The 22,263-nt window shown below is 38.6% G+C and overlaps 1 protein-coding gene across 1 annotated transcript in view; it reads right to left on the reverse strand.

Moving 5' to 3' along the window:
* AUTS2 (activator of transcription and developmental regulator AUTS2) overlaps positions 1-22,263 on the reverse strand; it is a 976,332-nt gene that overhangs the window by 713,912 nt on the left and 240,157 nt on the right. The window contains exon 3 of the mRNA XM_056814770.1: positions 5,668-5,769. Within this exon, the coding sequence (XP_056670748.1) occupies positions 5,668-5,769 (102 nt within the window). The remainder of the gene's footprint in view (positions 1-5,667; positions 5,770-22,263) is intronic.

The raw sequence follows: 22,263 nt of genomic DNA on the forward strand, positions 1-22,263 counted from the left end.
GTGTGCCAGTGTACATGCTTAGGCAGAAGATGACAAATGACTTCATGTAGAAGGAGGCGCTTAGCTGAATTTTGTTTTTTTAAATCCTCACCTTCCATCTTAGAATCAATACTAAGTATTGGTTTCCAGGCAGAAAAGTGATAAGGGCGAGGCAATGGGGGGCAAGTGACTTGCCCAGGGTCACCCAGCTAGGAAGTATCTAAGGCCAGATTTTAAATCCAAGACCTCCTGGCTCTCAATCCAATGAGCTTCCCTTTTAGCTGAGATTCAGAAAAAACCCAGAATCCCAAGAGTAAAAGGACTGCACTGGGATAGAAGAGAAAGGAAGGAAGTCCCAAAGATACAGGTATTGTGTGTGAAGGGTAAGGATGGATGCTTTGTAGATATATGTATGTCCTTGGCTATAGTCAAGCAGTCTCCTGACTAGACTGCAAGTGACTTGAGGGTACGCAAGAAGGACAGGAATCATCAGTAATCCCAGTGTGTTGTAGAGTGTATGAATGCTTAGTAAGTACTTACTGACTTCCCAGTGAGAATTCACCCCTGCCCTGCCACAGAGAGAGGCGGACAGTATGGTTTCCCCATTGGGGACGAGCTTCATCTTGGGCTCTGCCCAGATTTTCCCATGCTGAGCACACCCCACCGAAGAAGTGAAGGGGAAAGAAGAGAAGCCTTTTTGTTTTTTCCCCTTTTCTGGCCTGGATGCCCAAGGCAAGCTCTGCTCAGTTTGTGGAACAGAAATTGTCACCAGATCCTAGACATGCAATGACTCATAGAGACACCAAAAGGGAAAAAAAAAACACCAAGGAAATGGGAGGCATTAAAAGACAAACCTAGCCAGACACACATTCACAAACAAAAACAGCCCATAGCCATGGATTCATCCTCTCGTAAACAATAGCATATATCATGGTTGGGTCAGATTCTTATAAGTGGGAGACCAAAAGGGCTCTATTTTCTTATTCCTCCAGAAGGCACAGTTTCCTCCTCTTCTTCTTCTCTTTTTAAAGCTTTAAGTGGGATTGAGAGCCCCAGAGGGGCTGGGGGAGAAGGGGGCAATGGAACAGATTCCATTGGCTTCCATGCACCAAGCGAGAAAAAGAACATGATTTCTGTCAGCCAGCCATCGGATACTATTTTGGGGCTCATTACCAGGCATCTCTTGTTTAACATGGCCTTTTTCATTCCGCATTTCCTCTCTAGATCTGACCACTGCTCTTGCAATCTCGGCAAATTACCTGCCTGGGCCTCATTAGGTTGCAAAGGAGAGATTTCTTGTAAACACACAATGCCTCAATCTCCATTCCACCAAGGGCTTTAGGAGCAGTAATGGGATGCAGAGTTGAAAGACATTTTCCAAGAGGGAGAATGTTGCTGCTGACATGTGAGTTTGCAAAGGGATATTCATTAATAGTCACTCTCCTTTTTCCCGGTCGCCCTCCTCTCTCCTCCTCCTTTCTTTCCGTCTCTCTGTCACCAGGCTCTGACGGAGGCTACTCATTAAACTCATGAAGTTAACATTTCTGTTTCAACAGCTCACCGACAACAAGGGATTTGGAAATTGATTATCCCACTAAAATAGATGCACTTCATTCATTATAGATCTACACGGAGAGCCTGTCCACAGCTACTGTTACAGTTGTCTGGGTCTAAGGACAGATGTTCATTAGGTCCCCAGTGAAGGATTTGCTGCTTTGACCCTAGGGCTAATTTAAATTGAATATTTTAAAATTCCTGCAAATCACCAATTGTGTATGACATCCCTCCCCACCCACCTCCATTTTATCTATTTTTCCCCCTAAGGAAATGGAGTGGGGAGGGTATAAGGAGGAGGGGAAGGAGGGTTATCCTTGAGAAGCATGGATAGTAGACTTGTAGGCAAGTTAGCCCCTTGCAAGGGTACACACAGCAAGTAAGCTTTATGAATTCATGAAGGGTTCTTTTCTGGACAAAAACACAGAATAAATGCTTAAATGTCCACGCCTTATTGTTACACAAAAATACCTAAAAACTGTGTAGAAAGAATTTCCCCCCAACCCCCCAGGACTCTCTTACCCAGCATCCCCTTTGTGTGCTTATGCTGCCGGCCAATACCAGAGGATAATGTTTTGGTGTGACCCTGCCCTGCTCTCTCTTTCCCTGAACACAACTAGGTAAGCGGGCTGAGAGCCAGGCAGGGGGATTTACATACATGGTCATATTTTAGTTGGACTTTTAGGCTTTGAACTTCCAATTTTTAAATTTTTTTCTTCTACTTCAACTGATTATTAATAAACTTTATAAAAAAGAACTTAAAATTATTGATATTAATTTAAATCTTACAAAACCAAACAGGAGAGGAGCTCATTTAAGCAAGTAAACAGTTCATTAATAAGCATTTATTGAATGTAAACTATAAGGCAGGAATTCTGCTAGGTTTTAGGGGGATGAAAACAAAAATTGAACATTCCCTGCCTTCAAAGAACTTACATTCTATTGCACGATGCATACAAAACAGACAAACACACCAGGAGTGAGGGAGAATACAGGGCCAAAGTAAAAGGTATTTCTGCCATAAATGGAGCTTTTAACACACTCATTTCCAGTATTACAGACTATAAATGCTTGTGGTGACCACAAGTCTAGATAGTCATATATTTATCTGACATATTTGTATGAACATCAGTTGAAATGACAGGAACATAACTGTTGTAAGATTTAAATTAATATCAATAATTTTAAGTTCTTTTTTATAAAGTTTATTAATAATCAGTTGAAGTAGAAGAAAAAAATTACAGCTATAGAGTTGCCTTCTCCGGGAGTCAGCAAGGCTAAGGATGGTTAGAAGATCCCTGTTTCCCATCCCCTGAGACTCAGGCTGCCTCTGCTAATGATCCCGCTTCCCCCCTTTTTTGGTGACTAAGCTAAACAGATGAGTATGGCTTCTAGATGAGAAGACCTTCAAATGTGGGTGGGTCATTATCCCTTCTTCCTCCAGCATGCCTTGGGAATGGTTTGGCAAACCCCAGAACACCAAAGACTTTTAAGTTTTCCCCATGAGTCAAACCCTCCAGTCACTTGAGAGCTCTCAATCCCTACAAAACCCATAAAATAAATAAGGCTAAAATGACACAGTGTTCTATTCCGCCTCCCTTGGGCAGAAGTTCCAACCACCCCAGATGCCAAGAGTCTCATGCAGAATCTGTGGGGGAGGAAGATGCCAACGGATCTGGGATCTCACTGATGTGGCTGTTCCTTCCTAGGACACAGAGTGCAAGCCATCTAAGCCTGCACGACCAAAGCAATCTTGTCTGTGTTTCCCCCCCTATAATTTTGTGCCAGGGGGTCTCCCTGATGTATAAGGCAGTTCATTCCAGAGTTCCTGACATCGAAAGAATTCCAATAGCTGTCTGCTATTTCTTCCCCTTTACCACAAGACTGAACCATCTTTTGGGAGCGCACCTCTCCTTTAAATTGTTTTCACAGTTTCTCTTCTACTTTTGTTTATAATGGGTCACAGTCTGTTCATATCCACTCTCCACTGACCACTGAATGATGATTAATTTTAATTCTTCTGTAATTCCTTTCTGTTATTCACAGAGAACTTTCCACCACTCTGTACTATATTTTTGAACTCCTTTTATCCCATGCCTGGAATGAGCTCCCTACTGGCCTCTAACTCATAGAATCCCTCTTCACCTTTAACACAGTTCAAGCACTACCTTCTACCCAAAAGCTTTTTCTCTAAACTTCTCAAACAAAAAGTATTCTATCACTTTAACTAAATTATATTTAATAACAAATAAGTCAATGAGAATTTATTAAGACCATACCATTTTCAATTAATGGGTATAAGAAAAAGAGGGAAGGGGCAGAAACTATCTTATATTTATTTTACATTTATTTTGTTTATATATTTTTTTCTATTTACAGATAGGTACTTGGCCTCTCCCCTCAGAATATAAACTCCCAGGAAGAACAGAGCATTTTCTTTTTGTTTATTTGTATATCCATTGGATAGCCAAGTGCCTGGCACTGAGGAGGAACTGAAGAAATGTTTGTAAAGTAATTGTCATGTGACATTCTATTACTTAGAAGTTTCTGTCTGAGCACAAACTTTGTACTGTTTTTTGTTTTTTTGGTGGGTGGGTAGGTGGGTGGGGAGGCATTTTTGCTCCATTGAATAACCATTAAGGTGACTACAATTTGCATGTGGAGAATATGGGCACCTTCATTGGGTAACCCCTACTGGTCAGATTGGTCTAGGAATCTAGGGCACCATCTTTCAACCTGAGCTGTTAAGGATCTCCCTCTGTGCAGATTCCAATTTTCGGATGCGGAAGACACAATACAATTAAATTCCTTTGAAACAAGGCTAAAGTTGGCTGAGGAACCAAGCAAGGTAATATACTGAAGATCTATGCAGCTGTATAAATGGAGATTTTGAACCCTAGACTTCAATCCCCAGATGTCCTTGGTATTTCCCAGAATTCCCTATAATCTCGCCAACGTGGGGACTCACGTGAGATTATAGGGAATTCTGGGAAATACCAAGGACGTCTGGGAATTGAAGTCTAGGGTTCAAAATCTCCATTTATACATACACTAGGCCCTTGAGTCCATCCATGAAGGACATGGGGGGGGGGGGGTCACAAGATTCTGCCATGCCTTCTTACTTTATTCAGTCCCTTAAAACTGACCTGTCTACCGCAGTCCATGGGATTCCCAAGCGGCCTTTACTTTCCTAAAGCCTTGCTGAATTCTGAATTAAAGGCAAGGAGTACAAAGGATTTGCTTTGAGCATCTCATAAATACCTCCAGACAAACCTTCACTTAGTCTATGTCCTGCCTCTTCACTAAGGACAATGAAAGCAAAGACCCGTCCTGCATGCTGCATACAAGAAGACGGAGAGGCTACCTGTACCAAAGAGAGCCCTGGATCTGGAGTCCCTGTTCCCAAGGCGAGCCTCGGTGAGTCTCAGGCTCTGGGAGATTTGTTTCTTCATCTGTAAGATGAGACGGAGAGGCCGTCCCTGCCAGCCCAGAGCTACGATCCTACACAGTTTTGACCACAAGAAAAGAGCCTATTGTAATCACCGAGCTCACATCTTTGGCTCATTCCAGGAAAGGGAGGACAACGCATGGGGAAGGGCACTGACCTACAATCAGAATTCCAGGAATGGAATTACAGCAATAAAAATGCGTCGTGTTTACATGGCTCATTTCTCCGAAAACTGCTGTCTCCCTGTGTGCAAATCATAGCACGCCTATCACACAGAAGTGAGAGGAAAAAGGTATTATTATTCCCCTTTTAACATGACACTTAAGAGAAGGGGAAAAGTAACTCTCCAAACTACAGAGATCTACAAGTGGACCCTCCAGTTTGCTTATGACAAGGAATTCTACACTTCCTTCCTTATCATTCAGCTGCTTCTTTCCCTGATGCAAGAGGTGACTCTCACATTATTAAAGCAACCCTCTTCTGGTCTTACTAAGCAGCAAAAACTGAGCAGGAAGTTCCGATTCCTCTGTGGTCTTCCATATCGAGGATTATAGACTTGACATCATAAATTGAGCTGAAAAGGATCATGGGAAAAGACTATAGACATGGTGGATCCTGAACAGAGTCCCAAGTCATTCATTGAGTGTTCATTTTTTGATTGTTCTTTTTGCTTTATTTTTACTTACGTCACTGAGTCTTTCCCTGGAGCTGGTCCGGTGGAATCCCTTGGATTCTCCGCTGGCGCTCTCACTGTCGCTGTCTCGGCAGCTGTTCTGTCCCGGCTTGAGCTGAAGAAAAGAGAAAAACCAGGAGGTGAGAAGCTGAGAAATTCAAACACAAAACTATATACTCGAATCAATGGTTTCTCACCATCTTCCCTCCTCCACCCAACACATACCCCTCTGAAAGTAGAGGCTATTGGGGGCAGCTGGGTGACTCCATGAATTGAAACCCAGACCTAGAGATGGGAGGTCCTGGGTTCAAATGTGACCTCAGACACTGCCTAGCTGTGTGACTCTGGGCAAGTCACTTAACCCCAATTGTCTAGCTCTTCCCACTCTTCTGCTGGGGAATCAATACTTGTATCAATTCTAAGATAGAAGGCAAGAATTTAAATAATAATAATAATAATAAGGATATGGAGATATAGGATTAGAGTTTCTTTTTTTTTTTAACCCTTACCTTCCATCTTAGAATCAATACTGTGTAAACAGTACCCTTGGACTTCCTTTCCCAGCATCCCTTTCCTTTTTCATCCTCACAGCTGCACCCAGGAATAAGAGCTTCTGAAGGTCATAGATTCAAGAAAAAAACTCAGGATCCCCAATTTTTTTTCTATTTTTTTATTATTTTATTTGATCATTATTATATATTATTAAACATATTATATCTTTTTCTATTTTATATTCTATTTCTATTTTTCTATTACTTGATATTCATTCTCATTCATTTGATTTCTTTATATCTGCTTTAGTTTTTATGTTTTGTTGATAAGTTTGTGAAACTCTACCTTTTCTCTCTCTTTCTCCTCTCCTGCTTTTTGTGGCCCAGGAAACCCTTTCTTTACTAAGGCTATCATTTTCTTTTACTTCAAGTTATTATTAATAAATCTTATAAAATATAATACTTGGAATATTGGATATAATTTTTAATCTTACAGTACTGTGTATTGGTTCTAAGACAGAAGAGTGATAATGGCGAGGCAATCAGGGTTAAGTAACTTGCCCAGGGTTCCATAGCTAGGAAGTGTCTGAGGTCAAATTTGAACCCAGGACCTCTCATCTCTAGACTTGGCTCTAAATCCACTGAGTCACCCAGCTGTCCCCAGGAATAAGAGCATCTGAAGGTCATAGATTTAAGAAAACAACTCAGGATCCCCAATGTTTATTTTCTATTTTTCTATTATTATATTTTATCATTATTATATATTATATATTTTTCTATTTTATATTCTATTTCTATTTTTCTATTACTCAATATTCATTCTCATTCATTTGATTTCTTTATATCTGCTCCAGTAGGAACCTGATGAAAATATAATCATTCATTCATTCATTCATTCGTTCATTCATTCATTCATTCTCTCATAATTGAGTTTTAAATTCATCTTCTCTAGAAGGAAAGATTCTGGATGGGGGACTCTGTATGGCCAAGCTGGGGAGGGAGCTGTCAGAGTTCAGCTAGCCAAGTTTTCCAGATCTGCAGAAAAATCTACATCCCGTTCAGAATTAAGTATATTGTTGAGCCTTGGCTCTTCCTGTTTAACTCCACCTCATGTCCAATGAGGAAAAGTAAAACCTGGAGATTTAATTAAGGTCTTTTGATGTTCTTAAGTGATGATGGAGGCAGGATTATTTTTTTTTTAATGTCAAGCAATGTCTAGTAAGTAGGTATCATTGGCTGGAAGAGAGTTACCTGACCAAGGGCCAACAGGAGGTGTAGCCAACAAAAGCTAGGGCTGCCAAGGAGGCTCCTCCATACTTCATCAAATGCCTTCTCTACAAAGCAAAAGGGTTTCGTGGAAAACCCTTTAGAGAGCCCCCTCTAATCCCTTCTCCCCCCACCTCTCTCATCGCTCCAAAGCCAAGCTCAAGTTTAAAGGAAATTTAGGATTTTAAACTGTCAAGCAGCTCAATGTTTCCAACTAATGGTCTGACTACCCTAAGCACCAGCGCTAAGCCACAAGATTTTAAATAAACTCTTCATTCTTCATCCAGTGCCTTCATTATCAACCCAGCATCAATGATCAGATGGGATTCAAATCCATTCAGTGAAACAAGCATTTATTAGCTGCCTACCATGGGGCTACTAAACTCTAGAAATTTTGATGCTGTTCATTCTTTTCAGACTCTTCTTGACCCCATTTGAGGTTTTCTTGGCAAAGATACTGGAGTGGTTTGTCATTTCCTTCTCCAGCTCATTTGACAGATGAGGCAAACATGGATAAGTGACTTTCCCACAGTCACACAGCTCATAACTCTCTGACGCTGGATTCGAACTCAGGAAGATGAGTTTACTAACTCTAGACCCAGAGCTCTGTACATTATGGCGTCACTTAGCTGCCTTAGACACTAGAGATACAAAGATAAAAACAAAAATTATCCTTGTGTTCTCTTAGAAGCTTACAATCTAGAGAGGGAGAAGAAGGAAAATATACTCAGAGAAGCAAATATAAAACAAAGAATTGAAAGAAAAAAGAGAATCCTGTATGAAAAGATTTATAGCAGCTCTTTTTGTGGTGACCAAGAACTAGAAATGAAGGAAGGGACCACACTAAGGCAATGGCTGAAAAATAATCATATGTGAAGAAAATATTATTTTTTGCCATAAGATGATGAAAGGGATGGTTTCAGAAAAACCTATTAAGATTTCTATAAGGGGACAGTTAGGTGACTCAGTGGATTGAAGGTCAGGTCTAGAGACCAGAGATTCGGGGTTCAAAATATGGCCTCAACCACTTCCTAGCTATGTGACCCTGGGCAGGTCACTTAACTCCCTACTGCCTAGCCCTTACCACTCTCTGCTTTGGAACCAATCTACAGTATTAATTCTATGAGGGAAGAGAAGAGCTTACAAAAAAAGACTTCTAGAAGTGATGCAGAATGAAGAAAGGAAAAGTAAGAGGACAATTTTTACCACAACCAGAACATGGTAAAGACCAACAACTTTGGGAGACAAGAACTCTAATTAACACAGTGACCCATCAGAACTCCATAATGAAGTAATCCTACTCCTACTCACCACCTAACAGAGAAGAGAAGAACTCAAGATGCAAAATAATACACACATTTTTAGGCATAGCCAACTGGAGAATTTATTTTGCTTGATTGTGTACTTTTGATAGGATGATCATGATACCTCCTTGCCTTCCCATCCCATGATGGGAAAGGAAGTGTGATGAGGAAGAAGAGAGCTGGGGATAAGATGGGAGGGGGAAAGAGAAGAGAGAAGAGAAGAGAAGAGAAGAGAAGAGAAGAGAAGAGAAGAGAAGAGAAGAGAAGAGAAGAGAAGAGAAGAGAAGAGAAGAGAAGAGAAGAGAAGAGAAGAGAAGAGAAGAGAAGAGAAGAGAAGAGAAGAGAAGAGAAGAGAAGAGAAGAGAAGAGAAGAGAAGAGAAGAGAAGAGAAGAGAAATTAGATTCTTAATAGACAAGAAGACAAGCTTTGAAAGTTTCTGGATGAATGCATTATAAATTTGAAAAGCAAGCTCTATAAAACAGAAATCTGACATTTCATGTAAAAAAAGCAAAAGTAAAAATTTAAGGTATTTTTATAAAATAATTGTGCTCTAGGAGCTTAAGTTCTTACAATTTAGGGATTGGAAGATGTGATAGATATTTAATCAAAAGGTCCTCCAATGGTAACATCTATAGAAACTTGATCAATATTGAATCTCCAAACAAATGGCTAATCAGTTTTTTAAAAAATTTAAATTTTTTGTTTTGTTTCTTTTTTTTTTTACTAGAAATAGAAAGTTTTGTGATAGAGTTTAGGGGATTAGTCTGTTGCCACCAGGAAGGACCACATATTGCATCATTAGTTTTAGTGCTCAGTGTTGAGTGCCAAGAAAGATTAGACTCCATCCAAGACATAACTAGCATTGCTAAAATTTTATACCTATTGGATACCTATAAATGTAAGGTCACCTCAACAGAAGTATATAAGAGAAGTTCATTACCCCTCATCAACAGTCAACAAATTTCTAACCTATAATATTGGACCTGAAAATATTCTTCAGAATTAAAAAAAACTGTATAGGGATTGTAAAATTATTACCGGCAAAACTGTGGCCCACAATATCACCTAAATATAGCATTAACACCCTACAACTTAACAACATTTTAAAGAGATGTCACCACATTGAAAATTGATCACCTTCAAACCATGCGGAAAAGAAAGCTCAGAAATAAAGTCTTTGCCCAAGCAATTAAAATGATGTGAAAAGGGGAAGCAGCATGTAATAATAAGCTTATTGTCCTGCCATCTACTAAGTTCAGATGGACTAAAGATGACTTCTTGGAGTCTCCAGAAGATCAGACTCTATCCTGCCACATTTATCCATTACAAAAATCAATTAATTTATGAAGCAACTTGAGTCTGATGGTCAATAAAAAAAAAAAAGTAAAACTATTAGTAAGATAGTGTGAAGATTGGATTTGGCTATCTCCTAATTGTAACAATGAAGGTACTTAGCTCTTCCTTGATAGTGAAGATAATATTTGTAATCCCCTATCTATTTTTAGATTTTAATCCCCAAAAGCGTTAACCCAGAATTTAAAGTAGATGTACCCATTTTAACCACAAAAAGATGCACACTAACCACAAAAAGCTGTGAACACCCATTTCATACACTGAGTGGGAGGTCTTTGACCCAGGTGTGAAAGAATGTATAGTCCTGGAGAGGAGTGTCTGCTTTCATTGGTAGACATAATAATTTAGGGGAGCTGACACAAGAGAAAAAGGTCTTTAAGTAGAGGAAACAGTGACACACAAGAGGAATTGATTGATCAAGAATGAAGAAAGGTCACTCGGAGGAGAGACTGGAAGACAGACACCCAGACTTGGAGTGAAGACACTTGGCTGTGGAATTGGACTCCTGGAGGAGCTTGTGCAGGAGACCTAAGACTGCTTTCTTTTTAGGCGGTCACTGTGGTGAGTGTAAATGCTGACTTAGTTTCCTTGCCCTTTCTGGAGGTGTAAACCTCCGAGAAAGACCCATCCTCTTGAGACTCCTTTTCCCTGATTGGGGCCTTAGAATTTCTACCTGGCTCAGAGGAAGCTAGAGTTCTCTCTCTCTCTCTCTCTCTCTCTCTCTCTCTCTCTCTCTCTCTCTCTCTCTCTCATGCCTTAATATCTTCCCTCTATTATAAATAAAACTACCATGAATTTCATTCTACTTTAGAAATTCATTTGGGATTTAGAAATTAAATCCCTGGAGACCACCAATTTAAATATTCAGTCCAACCATAAATTTAACAGGGCTACCTGCCCTGGGAAAATGTCTGCCTCAATTCCCTAAAACTTAGAGATTAGAAGAACAAAATATTAATGGTGGGACTGTCTAAGTGATTGAGTGGCTAGAGAGCAAAGCCTGGAGACAGGGTTCAAATGTGACACTTTCCTAGCTGTGTGACTCTAAGACAAGTCACTTAATTTCTTTTGCCTAGTTCTACCACTTTCTTGCCTTGGAATCAATAATTAGTATTGACAGATTCAATATTTTATATTTATTTAATTTTGATAGAGTGAATAATTGATAGAATCAATATTTAGTATTGATTCCAGGGCAGAAGATGAGGTTTTTGAAAAATAAAATAATATAGTCACAATGAAAATAACAATAAGGAACAAATACATACTCTTAGGACAAAGAGACATTATTTTACCAAGAAATAGGAAAAAAAATACAATACATAATACCTCTGAATTCATCTAATGTAATCAGAAGTGGTTTACTTCCCTATCTCTAAAACAACCAAGATTTAAGAATGGAATTTAAACTTTACCCTCTTTACATTCAGTGAATGGTAACTCTAAGAATCCACCCCAAAACAGTGAACAAAAAAGGAGCACCAAATGAATGTTTATGGAAACACAAGGTTTCATGATGGCAATTCAGGACCATGTCATTGTCACAGAAACATCTTAAGGAGCCCAGATTTCATAATGAATACATGTTATTCAAAGAAATAAAAAAATTATGCCACACAAGACTGCAGGCTATAAAAATTTAACACCTACCGAATACTCTGCAAGAAATGATCTGATGGCTAGAATTATAAATTAGAAGATCCACATCTTTTTATGGATTGACAGAAAACAAATCACCATATTGGAAATGAGGTCTCTGAATACCCTTGAGAGTTTGCCAAAATAATGTACTAGAACCAGACAGTTATCAGACTAAAATATTCCCCCAACTGCCCAGAAAGAACAGTTCAGGCCTCTTTCTGTTATGTTACTCTAACTCTCAAAAAAGCCAAACAAAGCCTAAGGAGAAATCAGGAGTTGCCATTGTGGTAAGGAATCCTACAGGAGAGATCAGGCACTACAGGAATCCTGTCTCTGTTCTGCATTAGGTTTCAGGGTCAATACATCCCTGGGTCATTGGGATGCTGATCTCATCACACTATTAACTGGCTTTAATGGGCAGCCAGGAAAATTGTGATCATTGTTTTCACTACTGATGATGAACACCTAACAAACTACAGCCAATAATGAATGCCCAAGGGAGAGAGGAGGAGGATAAGAAGAGAGAGGGGAGAGGGGGAAAGGGAGGGGAGAGAAGAGAGGAGTTGAGCAGATGTCATTTTCTAAATAATTATTTTTTTAAAAAAAGGATATGGACAAGAAATCTGAGCTTGGACCTCAAAAAGAACAACTCAAGTCAATCTACAAGTGGGTACAAGAGTTCTAGTTTTCCCTGCTTTAATGTTTCCAAGGAATATTATTTTTTTTATAACCCAAAATGTTGAGGATGTTTTTGAGGGAAGTATGGAGGGGGGTTCTGTTTCTAACTTGTCTGTGTTATACAGCAGTTAGGTTGTGGATGGTAAGGAGAAAGAAGGAAAAACTAAAGCCTAGTTTTTAAGTTTTATCTAAGTTATATACAATTAATCTATCACTCGACTTTGGCAGAACACCAATATGGCATGCAGTCTATCAGAGAGATTGAGTTACAGGTAAGAGGATTAAAATGAACCTTACTGAAAACAAACTTACATTTTAATGGGTCAGACAACAAAATATGTATTACAATGTTGGAGTCCATGAGAAGATCTTTTTTTCCCCAATGCGTGAAATGTGAATCACTCAATATTTATTAAGCACCTAATATGTGCCAGGCACTGTGCTAATTAATAAGCACTGGAGAGTCAAAAAGAGGCAAAAGAGAGTCCCTCCTCTCAAGGAGCTTACAATCTAAATTGTGGGAAAATAACAAACCAACAAATATATACAAAGCAAGTTACATACAAGATAAATAGGAATTAATTAACAGAGGGAAGGTACTGGAATTAAGTTTTGGAAAAAGGCTTCCTGAAGAAGCTGGAATTTTAGTGGGGATTTAAGGGAAGACAGAAAGGTCAGTCATTGGAGTACAAGGGGGAGAGTATTCCAGGAACTAGGACAGACATAAAATGCTTAAAGGAGTCTTGTTCGTGGATCTGCCTGGAGGCCAGTGTACCTGGTTTGAAGGGTATATTTGGGGGAATAAGGAAAGGTAGGGGGGACTAGATTATGAAGAGTTTCAAATACCAAACAGAGCATTTTGTATTTGTTTCTAGAAGCAAAAGGGAAGACACTGGAGTTTACTGATTAGGGGGTGACATGATGAAGCCCTGAGTTTTAAGAAAATAACTTTGGTGGCTATATAAAGGATGGATTGGAATAGGGAGAGACTTAAGGCAGACAGACGCCCCCAACAGCTATTCTGATAACACAGATGTGAAAAGACAATGGCCTGGCATTAGAGCCAAGGTAGTGCCAGAGAGAAGGGGGAAAATTCAAGAGATGCTACAGAGATAAACCTGACAAGAGATGCTGCAAAGATGAAACAGACAGGACATGGCAGCTGAGTGACATAGGGAGACTCCATGCCAGGGACACTCAGAGGAGCCCTTGGAATATTTTTTTCTATTAATGCCTAACTCCTATATAAACCATGTAAAGTTCCACCCCCTCCAACACACACACATCTTACTGCCATTAAAATGTAAGGGGTCACAGTTATGGTTTAAATAGTCTCCAAAACAGAAACCCAGCAAACGCAAGGCCCTAAGTAATAAAAGGGGAAAACTAGCCCCTTCCCAACATTATTTTCAGTAGCACCCAAGACACATATATTCAGCTCAAAACACTCCTGATGTCCTTGAATAGAAAAGGACAGTAAAAATGAAAAGACATACAGTCACACACATCAAATTTTCTTTTTTTTTTTTAAAGTTCCCTAGCACCTTGTAACGATGTTCTCCTTGGGAGCAGGGAAGTTTGGTCAAAGACTCCGGGATGCTCATCAGCAAAGTCAGAAATGTGATAAGTAAGACATGTCCCTTTCAGCTACCACAGAGCTCAGTGTGGGAAACGTGCAGAGATAAAACTGCTTAGGGGACACAGGGAGTGATGGAGATACGGAGCTAGGTTCTCCAGGGGCTGATCAACCTGGCAGCTCTGGTTAGTTATTTCTATTCATGAAAGAAATAAGAAAATTAGATTTTTTTTTCACAAGAAGAAAAATATCCAAATGTTTGCCAAAATGGACAGCAATAGTCGTTAAAAAATTAAATAAAAAATAATAATATACATTTCCATCTACAAAGATTAGAAAAAAGAGGCTTATGTATGAAACCATGTCTATATCATTTATGACTAATTTTATTTAGTATATATTAAACTTATGATAATTCCAACATTGTCCTGTTGTCAGCATTTCCTTCCAAATCTCCTTTTCCTATGTATTTTTTCTGAGTTGCCATTTTTACATATAATCATATATTTTTATGTACAGGGTAGCATATTATAACAATAGCATTTGTTATAAATATGTAATAGATTATAATAAATATACTTATCTAAGAGAAACAAATTCTCACATTAGCTATGGGTAAAATTCTCATTCTTTTCCCCCTCCCTCTTCAAGAAGGCAGGTAATATGAAAAGAGTTTTATATATATTTATATTTAAAATTTTGTATTTAAATGTATTTAAAAATGTTTAACTGAAATTTTTTCTCTTCTTTTTTTAAACATCCTTACCATTCCCCTCTCCAAACAAATGCCCTTCCTTATAACAACAATTAAGTATAATCAAGCAAAACACATTAGTAATTGTCTTGATCATGTCTGAAAACATATGTCTTCTGCATTTGTAATCCATCTCTGCACTCAGAGATAAGAAGCATGATTTATCAAGTCTTCTGGACTCATGAAAAGTAACTAGGTATGTCTTTTTTTTAAACTCTTTTTAATCAATTAGCAGTGATGAGATCTTTCTGTATTCCAGAGAGTGCTCCAGAGAACAAAAATAAGAAAATCTCCATCTTTCAGGAACTTACATTCTACAGAAGAGACAGAAAAGTGCTTCCTGGAATAAATGAATGAATAAATGAACGAATGAATGAATGAATGAATGAATGAATGAGTGAGTGAAGGGATGAATAAAGAAACAAGTAAATGAATAAACAAACAAAATCTACATAAACAAAATCCATTAACAAATGAAGACTGAGAAAGGAATTCTAACTGAGATAGCATTAGAGTTGAACCTTGAAGGCATCTCAGAAGACTGACAAGTAGAGATGAAGAATCATATCAAAGGTATCTGAGTAAAAGATGAATGTAAAAGGTGAAAAGTCACATATAGAAAACAGAAAGCATTTCATTTTGTCTGTATCAGTTTGTATCAAGTATATTATGTGTGTAGAGGAGTGGGGGTGACTATGTTTAATTAAATGGAAAAAATTAGAGCTATATTATAAATGGGATTAAATACCCAAAGTTTTATTTTGTGCTAGAGCAGCAGTTCTGAAACTTTTTGGACCAGGACCCATCGAACACTCTTAAGAAATTATTGAGGGGGCAGCTGGGTAGCTCAGTGGATTGAGAGCCAGTCCTAGAGATGGGAGGTCCTGGGTTCAAATCTGGCCTCCAGTTGTGTGACCCTGGGCAAGTCACTTGACCCTCATTGCCTAGCCCTTACCACTCTTCTGCCTTGGAGCCAATACACAGTATTGACTACAAGATGGAAGGTAAGGGTTTTTAAATAAAAAAAAAAAAGAAATTATTGAAGATACTCTCCCCAAAGAGCTTTTGTTTATATGGGTTATATCTATTGATATTTATCATATTAGAAATTAAAACATTTTAGGGTTATTATATGCATAAATTTGGTCTATGTGGATCCCCTCAAAGTTCCTCAGGGGCTGCCAGAGGGTCTCTGTATTACACTTTGTTTAGAATATTTTTCCATGGTTACATGATTCATGATTCTGTATTACACTTTGAAAATCATTAAGCTAGAGATAATGAGGACCACTAAAATGTCTTTAGCTGGAGAGTAAGTTGGTTAGCCCTTCATTTTAGGAATATAAGTTTGAAACCTGGGTAGAGAATGTATTAGAGAAGGGAGAGACTGCATAGATTGCATAGACCAAAGAGGAAGCTATTAAAATGTCTGTGTCCCAATAGTGACTAAACTGTGGTATAACTGGATAAGAAGTAAATCTAGGGTATATTCGAGTCCTTCTGACTGTCACATTTTAACAAATAAGTTACATCGAAGAGAAACAAAATGAATAGACTGAAGTTATATAGGTAGTTAGGGAATAGTCAAGATTTTAGTTTATGCCGTCTAACTCCAAATCTAGGCTTGTGCTCCTCTATTCCCAATTCTCCATCAAGCTGGATTCTGAACAAGGCATTTGTTTCTAAAATGAGTTCTGAGATGTCAAACTAGAATCTGATAGGAAATAAACATTTCATTTGTTTAAAATGATCACAACACTTAAGATTTAATGAAATTAAAACTTTTAAAAGATGATCTTATTTTCTTTGTTGGGAAAAGAGTGGATGATTTCCAATACAATTAGAAGAACCCCTTGATGTGGGGGTTCAATGTAGCAGAAAATAAGGAGAGAAAATTTATGTCACCTCTATTTATCAGAAATCCATTTAATAAGCCAATTGAGGCATACCTACAGGGTGATGAACACATAATTCTTTTTTTTTTCTTTAGAATATTTTTCCATGGTTACATGATTCATTATTTCTGCCTCCCCCTTCCACTTCTCACTCTCCTCCTGGAGCTGACAAGCAATTCCACTGGGTTATACATGTATCATTGTTCAAAACCCATTTCAATATTATTCATATTTGCAGTAGAGTGATCTTCTAACACTAAAACTCTAATCATATCCTGATTGAACTACATGATCAATCCTATGTTTTTCTTCTGTGTTTCTGCTCCCACAGATCTTTCTCTGGATGTGGAGAGCATTCTTTTTCATAAGTTTCTCTGAATTGTCCTGAGTCATTACACTGTTGCTAGTAGAAAGGTCTATAACATTTGATTGTGCCATAATGTATCTGTCTCTGTGTACAACCCTCCTGGTTCTGCTCCTCTCACTCTGCATCACTTCCTGGAGGCCATTCCAGTTCACATGGAATCCCTCCAGTTCATTATTCCTTTTAGTACAATAACATTCCATCACAATCAGATACCACAATTTGTTCAGCCATTTCCCAATAGAAGGGCATCCCCTCATTTTCCAATTTTTTTTTGCCACCACAAAGAGTGCGTGAGCATATAATTCTTACTACAAAGTAATAATATAAATACAAATATATAAATATGTGTTATGTATATAATTTTATAAATGTATGTATGAGTATGTGTGTATATACAGTTATATATATACTTAAAATTATCAACTAAGTCAGGAAAATTATTCCTAGGGCATCAAAAACACAATAGTAAGGGGCATCTAGAGAGCAAAATGGATAGAGTTCTAGATTAGGAGACAGAAAGGGTTCAAATCTGGCCTCAGACACTTCCTAGCTTTGTAAACCTGGGAATATCATTTAAAACCAGTTTATATATATGCTGTTAGGCCCAGAGCATTGTAGAAAGGTATTATTAAATGAATGCTTATTGAAAGGATAATTTTATCTTCTGTTTTTAGTATATGTAAAAGCAAGCCATAAGAATTTCGGATCTGAAAGGTAGAAGAAATTTACGATGACAGAAATCAGAGATTTCTGGTCCCTCCTCAACAGGAGATGCAGCCAATCTACATACTCAATTCATATCAATAAAATCTTTCTTGCTATTTCACTAATAAAAGTTAATGTGATTACAATTTTGTGGCAATTTCTATGGCCTTTCCATGAAAAAGTCAATAAAAAAAATTTTTTTTAAGAAAGTATTGGATTTAAAAGAAATGGGACTCTTGTTTCGAATAGTAGAAAGATCCCAAGCTTCCTAGTGGAAGAAAATCTGTAACCAATAGTCACATGGGATGGACAACTTTTGCATGGACCTATTTGGACAAAGGTTCAGTTATTCTAGTAATGGACATACTGATTTTAATTGTATATTTGCTTTCTTCCCTCTAATTTCAAAGGCAAGGACTGAGTTTGAATCCTAAAGGAAGGAGTTATTTACTTGCTGCAAGATTTTGATCAACTCATTTTACCTCTGGGAGTCCAAGGCTTCCTCATCTATAAAAAGAGATATTTGAATTAAATGAATCCTAAGGTGAGCGTGGTATCCTGCTGAAAACAGAAGATTCTATGGGTTGGGGACTGGGAAGAGGTGCATTCCAGACATGAGGAATACCCAGTGCAAAGGCAAAGAGATGGGAGGTAGGAGATGGACTGATTTGGGAGAAATCAAGAGAAGAACGAATCCTTTAAAATAAGGTCAAAAGACATTTGCTGAGTGAGCTAAAGTCAAAGACAAAACATGTAGTATCTCAAGCCAGGTTACAAAACTGTGACCCTTTTGCATATCTATCTTTTGGGGATCAAACTTTCACTGAAATACAAGTAGCTTGCTTATAAAGAAATAAACAAATAATTAAATAAATGAATATGCTATGGACATTGCAATTGAAATGCTGCATTCATATTGATCACGTGCCCCTCATTATACTTTCTTTGGGTTTCAATATGGTGGCCAACTCTTTAGCCTACCCTATCCCAAGAATGGATGGACCAGCTCTCACATTTCTAAAAGAAAGGAAAAGGATTAACTATTTGACTCAATAGGATAACAATCCCTCATGTGGTATCTCACTCCAAGGTGTCTGCAGAACTGAATTCCCCAGGATCAACTCCAATTGGACCAACTCCCATTTTGGCCCATGTCAAGAGAAGACAGCAGGGCTTGATAGGCCCCCAATCTGGAGGGAATGTGCAGTTTTGAGAGTGACTCAGAGCCCCCAACAGCTAACCAGAAAACTTGCTTAACATTTTAGGCAGCACTAGAATGAGTCTGTCAAGAACTGCCAAAGAACAGTGGGAGAAGAATCCAACCAAGGGAGTAAAGAAAAAACACTAATAGCAACCAATGGTTATCTGGGAGAGAAGTAATCTATTATTACTAACTTATTCAAAGCAACATTTCATAAATTTCAACAATTTCATTGATTTAGTAAGGAAAGAAAGATATAAGCACTTATTAAATATCTACTATGTGCCAAGCACTAGACTAAGGACTATACAAATATATCAGTTGATCCTCAGAACAACCAGGAAATATTTGGTTAAAAAATTAGTATGTTAGCTATTATAAATAATTTTTCAAATTTTATATACATATACATATATGGCAAACTCGAGATTATTTCCCTCCCATTCCTATTGAATAGGAGACAGAGAAGTAGTTTATATAGGTTCAAGACTTGCCTCTTGATACACCTTGATTGTATAATCCTGGGAGACAACTTCACCTCTCAGTAGTATAGGCAGCCTTCTAAGTACACTGACTTTTGAAGATGGTGTGCTATGACAACAGGTGCTTCTTCACTTGGAGAGATGCTTAGGCCCATAAAATCACAGATCTAGTTCCTGTCCCCAATTGAATTGGAAATATACTGACTGAGAGCCAAGGAGTACAGGGACTAAAAAGGCTCGGGCATCCCTGCCCGAGGCCATCAGCAGAGGGAAGGACACAGGGTGGCTGATTGTACTGGAATGGACTAAACCAAATATGGTTAAGTCATGAGCATTGTAAGCCCAAAGTACTGCCATTGTAGTGCTGCCAAGCCAGATTGGGGCCCATCCTTGGTGAATTAGATGCCATGGTGGTAGCATCTGCACAGAATAGCCCCTGGCCAATGGCTAATGCTCACTGTACACTTGTTTGATCAGAAAACATTTATAAATTGGCATCCTTAGCCCAGCCCTGTGGATTCTGTTTCCCATCCTATGACTTTGTTCCAACTACGCCAGTCACAAAAGGCGACGCGACAAAAAGCACAGGAAGGGAAGATGCCCTTTTCTACATTGCATTAAAGAGTGAAGGATGGCATGGTGAATGCGGCAGGGGTAAGGGTAGAGAGAAGGATATTCGCTATTTCTCACATACATCAAATGTTCCGCCGCTCGGGATGCTCTTCTGAGTGTCCCATTTGGATGCAAAGAGAAGAAAGAAAGAAAAATCAATCCAAAGTATTTGTTCTTCCATATAAACACAGCACGATAGGAATTCAGCCCTTGCTGGTTCTGAAGGAGACAGACTTGGAGCATGTGTGGGGGAACAGAGGGATAGCTTGAGGGTACCATCCGGCTTTGGAGGGAGACACCATCTTCCAGAGAGTTGAGAAGATGGTGGCGAGAAGAGATCTAGAGAAGGAATGAAGTGGCCTCCGCGTCTATCACCCAAGGAAAGAGAAAAACAAAACCTGTTGACTATTGGAGTCCCATTGATCAGTCAATCCATCAAAACATGCAAAGCAGGCCCTGTGCTAAGCATTGAGGATATAATGAAAAAGAGAAGAGTCTGTCCTCCAGAAGCTCACACTCTAAACGGAAGAGGAACCATTGGGTTTTCTTGGCAAAGATGCTGGACTGGTTTGCCATTTTCTTCTCCATCTCAAAACAGCAGGCAGAGTATACGGGAGGTAAGGCTAGAAGGGAAGATGCTAGAAGGTCCAGAAATAAACCAGGCACTGAGGAAGGGAAGCAGGAAGTAGTGTCAGGCTACTCCTGAATCCTACACTGAACACACACAACCAAAATACCCCCAATGAGAAGTAAAGACAGGCAGGATGAGAAAGGCTTCTGGAACCTGGATCACAATAGGGTCCACTCTGTCCGTGCAGATGGCCAGAGATCAGAATTCTCTGCAATCGGAGCCCTAATCCAGACCCTGCCACTAATGTCCTTGGGCGAGGGAACTAGCTCACTGAGATGGAGGAAATATCAATTGTAAAACAAGGCCTTTGGGTGATCTGATTATGAAAAGACATGATCTTAAATGGTTCCTAAGTAATGGATTCTGGAATAATCAATGGACCTAGAGTCAGAGAAACTGAATTTTAATCTGAGCTCTCTACTTACTTCTTCTATGACCTTTGCCAAGGTGTTCTCACCTATAAAAAGAGTGGATTGGAAGGAGGACCTTAAAAGGCCTTTCTATGTATCCTATAATCTCGTAAACTGGTTCAAGTGGATGCTTTAGGATATTTTCATGATATAATTATAATAATAGCAATAATGATCCCCAACAATTATAAAGTACTTTAAGTTTGTCAAAGGACTTTACAAATATTAATTTATTTTCTCTTCACAATTACTCTGGGAGGTTGAGATGATTATTATTCTCATTTTATAGACAAGAAAACTAAGGTAGCCAGTGGTTAGTGCCTTACCTAGAGACACACTTGAAACTCACTGCCCTAAGATACTAGGTCTGATTTTTTGTTTTGTCTTGTTTTTGCATGGCTTCCTCAGTTCTCCTCTCTTGGTTTTTGATGACATGGCTAATTCTATTACAATTGCAATTTGTGGTTCTGGTATGTATGTGTTTATTTTTTTTCTAAGTAAAAGGATTAGATGTGGAAAGGGAGCATTCATTAAAAAAGATTAATACTGAGATTTAATCCAAGGGCAAAGGAAGGGCTCTGGATGGGTATGAGTGGACTTCAAAGGATTATCAATTCAGAATGGTTCAGGAAAAGCAGGGTCAAAAAATCACCAAAGACACAGTTGAATAAAAAAGTGAGATGAACAACAAGAGAGTGAACTCTACCTGTTTATATAATCAATGTATTTAGAGTCAGAAAAACTGAATTTGAATCTAAGCTCTCCTATTTACCTTTTGTATGACCTATGCTAAGCTGTCCTTATTTGTAAAAAAAAAAAAAAAAAGAGTAGCATCCAGAGAGCTGGAGGAAGGCTCTGGTGGGCTGGGTTCATGATATATGGAGAATTCTTGGGAGAACATAACCAAGCACGGATGGGCTAAGAACTAATGGAATCTGCGCCCCCTTCCCTTCTGCCCTCCATCTTTATCAATGAGAAGATATCCCAAGGTAGGGGAAAAATGCATTCATTTTATCCATCCACTTCCTAATATTTTTCACACAAGAACTGTAAAATATGGGCAATACCCTACAAAGTAAAAGAAATGAAGGCTAGGGAGAAAATCTCAGTGTTAGTATTTTTGAAAAGTTGCTCAAAATAATCAAAAAATCTCATTAAAGGAATGTGGAGTAAAGGTGTGCGGTTGGGGAAGCCAATACAACTTTCTGGGCATAAATCACTCAAATCACATAATCTCCAAAT

This window comes from Monodelphis domestica, chromosome 2 (assembly GCF_027887165.1).
Source record: "Monodelphis domestica isolate mMonDom1 chromosome 2, mMonDom1.pri, whole genome shotgun sequence".
Taxonomy (NCBI): domain Eukaryota; kingdom Metazoa; phylum Chordata; class Mammalia; order Didelphimorphia; family Didelphidae; genus Monodelphis; species Monodelphis domestica.